The sequence below is a fragment of the Poecilia mexicana genome, unplaced genomic scaffold (genome assembly GCF_051168715.1).
Source record: "Poecilia mexicana isolate PSO_F unplaced genomic scaffold, ASM5116871v1 scaffold_8, whole genome shotgun sequence".
NCBI classification, from domain to species: Eukaryota; Metazoa; Chordata; class Actinopteri; order Cyprinodontiformes; family Poeciliidae; genus Poecilia; species Poecilia mexicana.
The window spans coordinates 5,745,264-5,756,520 of NW_028263377.1; the positions used below are offsets into that span (position 1 = coordinate 5,745,264).

Genomic DNA, 11,257 nt, shown 5'->3' on the forward strand with positions numbered 1-11,257 from the left:
ATAGCAAAATCATCTGCTATTACTGTGGTTGAATTGGTTGGGAATGGGAAGGGAAGAGGTATTTTCTTTCCCATAGTAAGTTCCCCTGGTCCGGAGCCTCTGGGATGAACCTCCCAGGTAATGGCTGCTGCCATTACCTTTGTGCTCTCCTTGTTCTTCTCTTTCATAAAAAGTACCCCTGGTTCAGTGTAGCCTTTATGCGTTTCCCCTCCAATCCCTAGACGTCTGTCCTGGTTCTGCCAGAAGTTTCTTCTTCTGGAAAATAAGTTAAGTTCTATTAATGTTAGGTGAAGTGGGCTTAAATATTTTTCACAATTTTTTGTGGTACTCTTGTGATGATGCCAAAAGTTATGATAAGAACTATTTATTGCTTCTTTTTTCAGGTATCTTTAGGTATATCCGTGATTTCATGACACAGCGATAACAGGCACACAAACACAAATACGGCTCTTGGAAAAACATTCCCATATGTAATGCTCTTCTTTAGGACACCAGTCAGTTGAAGAAGTGTGATTTGTATCACATATTTTCAAATTTATTGGTATTTGATATGATATTCTCATTGAACAAACGGTGGAGAAAATAGTAAAGCTAACAATCCTGACAACAGTTTTTTTTTTTTTAAATCATCAATTGGAATTTGTCGTGTCAATGATTCATGAGAAGTCTTATCACAACAAGAAATGTATCTTGATAAATGATAATTGATATGACAAATGCCTACTTTCATCTTCGATCAAATTCTTATTCAGCATATGAGATCACAGTGAAAACAATGGCTTAATGCAATCAGCTCGGCTTCCTTAAACAACTTCCTACAAACTTTAAATAATTTGATTATATTCAGATGGAATATAATTTGATTTGAACCTTAGCACTGGTATTGATTTTTCCCCTGCTTTTGATTTTTTTCTATCCCAATCGGATCGATTTGAATGAAATTTGAATTGAGTTCCACGCTACATGGATAAGATTTGAAACTTACTCGTCCTGAAAAGTGCATTAAAATTGCTACATAAACAAAGACAACTATATGATACTTTGACTTCAACATCATGTGCTGCAACAAATACATCATCATCGTTCTATATATCCAAAACCGAACGGAGGAAAGTGGTCAAACAGGTTAAATGAGCAAACAACACGAGCTGGGATGGGTTTGTCTTTCCATGGTGATGGGAAAGGAAGAAAGAAACTGTTTGCCTTGATGTTTAGGTGGTTTAGTAGTACCTCAGGGCAGGAAAAAATTCTGTTTGATGTATTACCCACACCATGAAAAGCACTTTGTTCTTTTATTACAGATTTATGCCCATTCAGACGCACGGCTTCCAGCAGTGAAATTAAGTGGAAGACGATGTTTTTCCTTTTTTTTTTTTTTTTTTTGTACATTGATGCAGTATATCCATTCCTGCTGTGTGTGTTTCGTATCAATTAAGTACAAAGCATACAGGTCTTACACTTGTATTTAAGGAAGTAACACCTTTAACAGGAAACAGTTGTTCATCCAGTTGAAGTCAAATATTTTTATACACTGTAAAAATGGACCTATCTTTTTTTGGGGGGGGGTTTGCTTACGGTCTAATTTTAAATCAAACTGAACGGTTTCCGTTTTCATCAGAATTTCAATTTGCAAAATGCCAAAATAGTGACAGACAGACAGACAGACAGAGAGAGAGAGAGAGAGAGAGAGAGAGAGAGAGAGAGAGAGAGAGAGAGAGAGTATTTGTTTTGAGTATCCTTTTTATTATTTATTATAAATATTCACTGTATTTACTGGATCTTTAGTCCGTTCCTCCTGTAACCTGAGTTCATCTGAGCCTGTCGGTCGTTTTGAAGGATGAGGTTAGTTTTGTGAAAAAGACATTGACTTCAGATTTTTTTTTTTTGTCCCATGACGTCACACCAGGAAGCAGTGTGTTAGATGTGCTGACTTAAACAGATCAAGTGTTGTGAGTTAACCTTTCAGAATCTTATATAGGCCTGATATCATCCAGACTACTCCCAAGTTAAAAGTCACAGCTGTGTGCAAATGTCTAAATTTGAAGATTCAGATTCAGTCATTTACTAACTTATTTTGTTAATCCTAAAACAAAGATTTAATGGTAGACAATGGGGGGGGGGGGTTGTGTGTTTTTCCTACAGTGTAGGCAGAGATCTGGTTTCATGTTTTGAAGTGACCAATCCGGTTTGACTAGGTGAAAATCAGACTTTTACACAACTTTAATCTCCTGGACTTCAACCTAATCATCCTGTAATTACTGTTATATTTTAACTTTTTCAACTCACAAATGTCATTGAACTCCATAAACATGACCATTAAACTAAGTAGAACAGTTAAAAAAAAAAAAAAAGCAAAAAAGTAACCTTAAGTTTTACGTCCATATTTCCTCGTAGTGTGATAAAGTTGAACACAATTAATACAGATACCTGGAGCACATCACCCACAAAAGAATAATCACTCTTTCAGTGGGAGGTAGCTGGCCCAGCACTTCTGTTTTCACACTTCTCTCAACTTATGGGGTATTTAGAAAGAGTTAACAGAATAAACTATTTTTTTTTCTTTGGAAGGCATTCCTGGTCCAGCATTTTGTATCGTTTCTCTTTTGGTGATGAGGGCTTTGAAGAAGAGCTTACCGTGATCGACTGTCCTCAGTACCCCTGGCTCAGTACTTTTGTGTTCACCTCTGTAGCTTTTCTTAAGCTGCCATTACATTAATAACTCCCAATTTTTCACAAAAAAAGCACAAAATCAACAGATCCCCACATTTTCTCTGATTTTACTGAAATTTCTCAAAATTGGCCAAAAACATTTGGTTTAAGTGACTGCTGCTCTGTGACCTTTATGGAACATTTAACATCATATATTAGCGCAAATATTGTAAAAATTTGTTATTTCTAAATTAGCAACACAAAATGTGTGATTTTGACTGCAGGAAAAACACAAAAACTATCAAAATCCTGGATGGACTCATCAGTGTGACAAGATAGTAGCTAAAGAAACAGAATGCTAAAACAGCTATTTATCGATAATTTAACAACTTAATGGGTTTTATCAATACATTCTGGCACCACCGGCCATTTAAGAGCATTCAGATTTTTGATGAGCCCCAAAATGAAAATGAGTTCAACACCCTGATCTAGAAGGTGGACCTGGAACACTTCCTATTTCACCTCTCTCTTTCCCTATACAGACACACTATGATTTGCTTGTGCTGGACCCCTCTACTGCGTTTCCTGTTAAACAAGCGAGGCAATTTGGTTGAAATCTTGCACACACGTTTTAGCTTCAACAGACTCGACTGATTTTATGATTTTAGGAGTCACAACAGGTTTAATGGTGTTTTTAGTGTCTATAAGGACAAGAGACACACATTCCCAGAAGAGATTTATAAGATGAGGCAGAAGCAGACTGGACCATGTATAGGAGAGGAAAAAAATATTTAGTTAAAACATTTTATAAAAAAACTCAACGTAACAGATTGATGCCAAAAAGCAAAAGTGCATTTATTTAGGCGGTGAAACAGAGAAAGAATAAAATGGATTTTATGGCTGTTTTCCTGAGACGTGTTGCTAAGCTCATACATTTATGGGATACACAGACACTGCTCATGTGACCCACCACTTCCCTATAATTAAAACATAATGTAACGGTCCAGCTGTTAAAGTCACAGTCAGGTCCTGAAACAGCCACTGGTTGCTCACCAGACCTGCGTCACACTGCTTTAATATTAAACGAACCATAACCCTTATTAGTTGTATATTTAAATTATTATTTTCTGTTTCAGCTGCTTGAACACAAACAATACAAAAAACAAATCCTCCTATTTCTAGAACTGCTTAGACTTTGACAGGTTAGAATTCTCTTCATTTTGACAGTAAGGCATCCCGGCGTGGCCTCCGCATGTCAGACTGTGACGTTCAGCAAAAACAAAGAAACAATCTGAATCACCCTCCCTGAAAGTAATAGTTACTGCTGTAGTCAATAAGGTAGTTAGTGGTTATTAAGAACATGTGGAGCGTCCTTCGCATTTTTCCTGTGGAAATCCCACAGCCCCTTCTGCTCTGTGACAGCCTGTGTCCTGAACCGCTGCTGGGTCCGCCTCATTTCAGCTTCATCCCAGCGACAAGATGCTCCCCGTAACCAGGCATTAGCCGTGCGGATCCGAGGAGAGCCTCCGTTTGCCCGCGAGTTGCCATCCTGCACCCCGGATCTCAGGTCGCCTGCTTTTCCGGGTGACTCTTCAGTTTATGGAACTTAACGCTGTCCAGCTTCTCGAACCTCTTGTCACAGAACTCGCAGGTGAAGTTGTAAAGCGCCTCAGGTGTGTGCTTCTTCATGTGCCAGTTCAAGGACGCACGCTGGCGGCACTGGTAGCCGCAGATTTCACATCTTCACACAGGAAGGCGGAGGGAAAAGACAGACAGGTCTTATGATCATGTAGCTGTAATCTGAGGTGCCTGAGAAAAGTATTCAAGCCTTTAATCTTTTCTTTTGAAGTTCTGACATGCTACAACTGTAAACTTCCATGTATTTTATGTGATGGATCAACACACAGAATGTAATAATAGAAACATTTCGCTCAGATAAAAGTTCCTGTTCAACCATTTTTGGTCTGGATAAAGTAGGAGAGGCAGATTGGGAAACTGAATGAATATAACAGGAAACATTTAAATATATTGGATCTAATCTTGCAGTAAAACAAAAACCCAAACATTTAAATATCACATCCTCTTTTCTATGTATATATTCCAAATGCTCACATTCCAACAACTTCAAAGCTCACATTTCTATATATTGTACGTAGAGGTCGGCTGATAAAGATCGGACATCAGCCGATATGTCAGAAACCGATAGTTTCTACCTCAGCAAAGGTCTGAAAATCAGCTGCTGTCTACTTTGCTGTGAAAGTGGCCTGACTGACCGGCCCACGTCTGCATGCAAGTGGTTGGCACAATACTCACCCAGCTGTTGCCAATTTAGCAACTTTGTTGCTATTTTTAGTCATTTTGCAGACAAAAAAAACAATCTATCGGCCTAAATCAGAATCAGTAGGTCAGGCCTTTCAAAGATCAGTTGTCTGCCAGAAAACTGGAATCGCTGCAGCCCTGGTCATGTGGCGTTTCAAAGTATTCATCGGTAACAGCAGGATGTGACATCAGTAACTCACTGGAGCGGCGTTTCTCCTGTGTGTGTCCGCCTGTGGACCTCCAGATGATTCTTCCGCTTAAATGACTTCCCACATGTCTCACAGATGAAATCTCTGACCCCTGTAGACACACACACACACACACACACACACACACACACACACACACACACACACACAGAAATAGATGTGCTGGTCTCTCAGGAAGCAGTTCATCAGGACGTGTCTCTGATGTGTTCACAGCCCACCTGAGTGGATGATCATGTGACGGTGCAGGTGGTTGGACAGGTAGAACTTCTTTCCGCAGCCGGGGTGAGGGCAGACCTTGGTCCTTCCTTTCCTGTGAACTAGATTCACGTGATTCTAGACAACAAACGGTTACTTTTAATCTCCCCAGGGAACTCCAGGTGATCGGTAAAGGAGGAACGGGTTGTGGCGTTTTACCTGAAAACTGCTGATGGCTACGTAAACCTGACTGCAGCCTTCGTAGGGACAGTGGAACATCTTGAGCATGCCGTCGGCTTCGATGACCGGCCCACGCCGGTTTCTCTTTGACCTGAAACGGAGAAAAAGAAAAAAACCCAAAAGGGAATCACCTGGACTGCAGGATCCGCCAACACCAGGAACATCAGCAGTTTGACCGCCACGTACCGGCCGAGACTCCGCTGCAGCTCCCTGTTGCTGCTCAGCTCCAAGTTATCGGAGTTCTGGACCAGCTGCGCTTCACTCAAACCTGCAGAGAATCGGAGGGATTAGAAAATGTTTCACAGAGCCGGAGCGTTCAGCTCCCCCTGGGACTAACAACCCAGCTGCTTGGAGTCGCCTTTGACACATAATCGATTAAGAATTTAACGATGGCACTTACTAAATGTAATGTTTCGACTGTTGTAAAGGTAGTTTTAAAAACTGAATGTTATTAACATCTGCTATGGCAAAACTTTGTATCATTTCAATCAATCAAGTAATCAATCAATTTGATCTATAAAGCACCCTTTGTGTTGGATTCAGATCGCTGGAAACGCATAATAAAGGGCATTTCTGAACCGTCCAAATACCAGAGTTGTGAAGTAAACTGAAACTGGTGGATACTCCCGTTTCCTCCCCTCTCTGTAAGAGAGCTGGTGGATATTAAAAGCGTTGTACTTTCTTCTCTTCACTCCCGGGTTCTGCCGGGAGTCTCAGCGGTCATTTCTTTCTCTGCTTGACCCTCGATTAAAATACAAATCTCAATGCATTCTGTGTCATTCTTGATTCGTTTATTAACTGAAACAATGTCTCATATCAAAATAAGATTCATTTATTCATTTCCTTAACACATCACACTACACTTTCTCTGACTTTGTATTGCATAAACAAATGACTAACTTAATGGCCCAGAAAAAAACAAAACGAAACAAACACTGGTCTATTCCTCAACGGTTTTCAGGAGCCCAGATCGTAACAACCATGAAGACATCATTTGCATCCAGCGTTCCGGATCCACCATAAAAGCCGAACTGCTGTTCTCTGACGGCTACGGCTGGTTACTACTCTCCAAAGACCCAAAACGAGGATGCTTACTGCTCCCGGAAAACACCGCTGGGAAAAATTCACACTGATAATTTTTAACCAGAGACTGCAAAGCGCTGGTTAACGGGAAAGAACCGAAACCGTCTGGACATTATTCCCCTGATCAAAACCGTGTGTTTCATTTTTGTGGATACACTCTAGAAACTGAGGTAACTGATTCACTAAATCAGTTACGGGAGGGAAGTGTTCTGCTGCTGTGCTCCACTGCCCTTCATATGCTGATCAGGACATAATGAGACCTCAGGAAACAAAATGTAATGATTTAGATAGAACAATGGACTTTCTAAGGTCTTTTTGGAAAACAAGAACAGAGAAACTATTACTATCTCAAGAGTCATAGTCCAGGCTTAAAACTCTATAATGTTTCCTTAAAATAAAAGACATTTCCAGCAAAAACTCCATCTGGTTTATCTTGGAATATTTACTACCTGTCAGGGAATCTTCCTCTGGCGCGTCTCGGACTTTTAAGTCAGGCGAACACAGCTGGTTGTAGGTGACGCCACCAATCACGGTGCAGGTGACTTCCTCCATGTTTCCACTGCTCATGTTGAGCTGGACTCCTTCTGAGGCCAAAGCCTCATAGCTGGGACCAGTGATGATGATCAACTGGGAATGGGAGGAAGAGGACAAAGAAAGATTTACCAGGTTCATCCACATTCTGCATTTCACAATTCCACTTTTCTAGACTTCACTTTGCAGAATCATCAGTGCTTTGTGTTTATTGAAAAATATGAAATGCTGACGTTCACTTTGAATTTATGGAGGATCTTTTTACAGCAGAGAAAGAATGAAAGTCAGAAGGAAATAAATGAGAGAAACAAGAAAACATGGAAGAAAAAAGCAAGTAAGAAAGAAAAATACACAAAGAAAGAAAAAGAGGAAGAGAAATAAATAAGACAAAAAACAAAAAAGAAAGAAACAGAAAGGAGAAAATAATGTGAACAAGGAGGAAAGCAATAAAGAAGGAAAGAAACAGAAATGTAGAAAACAAGGAAGACAGAAGAGGGAGCAAAGTGAGGAGAGACAAGGCAGGAATGGAAGGAATCGATGACGACTAAAAAAATTAAATGTAGGATAGACATGAGGAAGAATGTAAAGATGAACAAAATGGAGGAAAGACCAAAAGGAAGGAAGGAAATTAGGAAAAAAAATCATTAAGAAAATCCACCTCTAGGTTATTTTAGACAACGAAGCAAACCTGGCATTAAGACGAGTGAGAGAGCTTTTACTAGCCTGGTGGCCCGCCAGGCTTATCATACACCGGGGGAAACGCTGCACGGTCCTCAAGTAATAAGCAGTCCTTGACATGAGGTGCAGCCCTACCTGGGAGCTTTCCAACGCCGTCCGCTGGTTGGGAAGTTCGCAGCCGGCCGGTGCCGTCTGCAGAGGCTGGAACAGTTGGGTCTGATCCTGGGCCTGCGCAGGCGGCTGGTCGGACACCTCCAGCTGAGAACTCAGAGTGACGGATCCACTCAAGCTCCGGTTGTCCTCGTTCATTTCATCGGGTAAAGAAGCTTCTGCTGCTGTGCTGTAGTCGTAATCAGGCGCTAAAGTCCTCAGCTTCTCCCCCTCTCCTTCTTGTTCTGTACCTCCGTCCACATCCTCCAGCGCTGCTCCCTCCTCTTCCTCGGCAGAGGCAGAGTGTAAAGACGCTGCGTCCCAGGCAGGTTGTCCTGTGAGCGCAGATGAAGCCTCTATCCTTGGCTGCTGGTTTTGGCTTCCATCTTTTTCCGTCTGGTTCGTGGCATCAGTTAGCTCATCTAAAAAAAAAAAAAAAAGACATCAATGCATCGAAACAGAAGTTAGTTGCACTACCTGCATTTCCACTAGCCATAAAATTGAACAAATTTAAAGTACCAAAATAAATTTGCTAAATGAAAACATGCCAATTTAGGAAAAAAAAGCGTTTGTCCTTTAACGAAGTGGTTTATCGCTGTATGGAAATAGATGTATTTGGCAAAACTGAGATAGAAACACTTCTTTTGCGTCACACGAGTCACGTGATCAACAGCCGGATGTTGTTACTGGCGAAACCATCGAAGTCAACGACAGGAAGTGGTAGGAGGACGACGTTTTGTTTTTTTTCTCGGACAATGTGCAGCTGGCTCCACCAGAGCTCTCACAGTTCATAAAAAGTGGCGCGTCATTAGAAACTGTTGAATCAATTTAACCAAAACGCTCCCAGGTATAAGTGGCTCAATGCGGCAGCGTCAGAGACGGTTGTAACGCCATGGCTGAAATATGAATACGTCTCAACTAACTGCTTACATCCGTCGCTGCCATAATTTTGAATAACTTATCGCGTGAATAATTATAATTTTATTTCATATTTAATAAAAACACCGCAATTGTGAAATTGTATATTTTCGACATTAGGAGAATACAGACGAATATTTGCGCACATCTGTAATGGAAACCAAGCTAATGAGGCAGATCAGAATCCAGCACCAGAGTTATGACCTTTGCACTTTTTGTGGCCTTCCTTTCTTCTCTGTCTGCCCGCCGCGCCTTTAACCGATGGAGGCTCCGTTTTGTTTGCTGCCTCTCCGTCGCTGTCGGGGTTCCCTCTCTCTTCACGCTCCGAGTCGCTGATCTCCTTCGGCGGGGAGTAGAGGTACTGCACAAAGGAGTGGTCCGATTCGCAGCGCCACACGGCGGCGGTGGAGAGGTTCGCCTTCGGTTCCAGAGCTCTGAGCTGAGGCTCGTGGGGGCAGGAGGCCGAGTGCTCCCGGTACCAACTCACCAGACTCTGCAGGCTGGAAACGCGCTGCTTCCTACCTGATAGACAGCAGACACAGCAAAGATAACCACATTTTTCACACACACACACACACACACACACACACACACACACACACACACACACACACACACACACACACACACACACACACACACACACACACACGCACACACACACAAAAGAGAGAAATTTTCTTATCGGGATAGGATGCAATAAGATTCGACTTCTTCCTACTCCTTTTCTTGTTGTTTTATTATTATTGACTAGGTCGGTAACAATAAGCAATACATCAATTAATCACATGATAAATTTGTTTTCCCTGTCTAGGATGAATGAATTTATATTTTTAGTGCAATTTCAGGTAAAGAGACTTCACAATCTAGTCTAATTATTGTTGTTTTGCTTTTTATTTTGGAGATTTAAAAATTTCCTTTAGAAATTAGCGTTTTTATAATATTTTCGTTAGTATATTTGCATTAATAATATGCCACTATTATTATTACTATTGTATAAATTGAAAGTTGTCTGAAAATTTGTGTTCATCACAGTCATTTCTGGAACGATTTATCGTCCAGCACAATTTCTTATTGTAATAGGCCTAATTAAAACATGTTTTTATTTTCTTAGTCATTTTATTTTTTCTCTATTTTTACTTCTTCAAAATAAAGATTTCATCTCAAACTTGTAGAAATGTAAAAGCCAAAGCAAATTTTTATTTATTTTTTTTATATACATTTAGAAAGGAAAGCAATGCATTTCTGTCTTTTCACTTCAGTTTTACACAACACTTTTAAGTCACATAAATTTAGGGGTGCGCTGATTGCAGTTTTACGGTCAATCACTGATCCACTAAAAGCCTAATCCACATTTCGACTTGACAGATACCAATTATTTGGTCTGAAGAGTTGCTAAAATAGCAACAAATTTCCTAAGTTGGCAACAGTGTACATCAGTCAGTTCTGTCTCATAGCAGAACAAAAGAGGAAAGTGGATTTCAGACCTTGCGGGGGTGGATAAGATCGGTGGAAAAGATAAGTTTAAGATAAAAGTAGCAGCCGGTTGTAGATCTTCCAAAATTAAGAAAAACTGGACCAATTTATTTCTGTACTCCTACATAAATTCCAATCAAGTACAGTCTGTGCTTGGAATATGACAAAATAGTCGAACGTAGGGAGGCACCACAATCCCAAAATAGAAACGTGAAACTAACCTGAAAATATTCCCAGATAAGCAAAGACAACACACACCTCCTTTCTGTTTCCCAGTCACCCCTGCTGTGGTCTTCTTTCTGAAACACAACCATCACTTTCATAAGGGATTTAAATGCACCCCGTTGTATGTGCGCTTCGAGTCCCCCCTCCTACCCGCAGGACTCCTGCTGGTACTTGTCTCCATAAGTGGAGTTGAGCAGGATGAGGTATTCGGCCAGCCCAGCATCACTCAGGCTGGTCCTCCTGCGGAGCTCGCTCCACAGCTTGTGCGACTCTCCGAGGTACACCCTCCTCACGTCGTACTTCTTTCGGGATTCCAGCCGCCTCTGAGCTCGGTCTGAGTCCGTGAGCCTCGGCCGGCCCCTACACCGCTTCGGAACACCTCGGTCCCCGGCTCGGTCGGCCTCAGAAGGACAGTCTGCCGGACAGTGCGCCATCTTGGTATTTAACGCCGACAGCTGATCCTGTGATTACCGGAAGTTGCTTTAAACCTCACAGGAAGCACGATATTTTAGTTTATGTTAATCTTATCATTGAACAGAATCAATGCTAAATATATATATACGCAAGAGCTTATGTGAAAATAA

At 41.2% G+C, this 11,257-nt stretch overlaps 1 protein-coding gene across 2 annotated transcripts; it reads right to left on the reverse strand.

Annotated features, from left to right (window-relative positions):
* Nucleotides 1-3,479: 3,479 nt before the first annotated feature.
* znf653 (zinc finger protein 653) lies at nt 3,480-11,219 on the reverse strand. 2 transcript variants are annotated; one of them, XM_015013965.2, is made up of 10 exons: nt 10,824-11,219; nt 10,707-10,747; nt 9,177-9,494; nt 8,040-8,476; nt 7,145-7,322; nt 5,799-5,880; nt 5,592-5,703; nt 5,396-5,510; nt 5,169-5,268; nt 3,480-4,390 (listed from the first exon to the last, which is right to left on the reverse strand). In XM_015013965.2, exons 1-10 carry the CDS (start codon nt 11,105-11,107, stop codon nt 4,213-4,215), a joined length of 1,845 nt encoding a protein of 614 aa, XP_014869451.2. In that variant the 5' UTR covers nt 11,108-11,219; the 3' UTR covers nt 3,480-4,212. The 2 variants fall into 2 exon arrangements, 1 of the variants encoding a protein (XP_014869451.2); XR_015764072.1 differs by having other exon boundaries at nt 4,351-4,390; nt 5,396-5,494.
* Between the last annotated feature and the right edge of the window lie 38 nt (nt 11,220-11,257).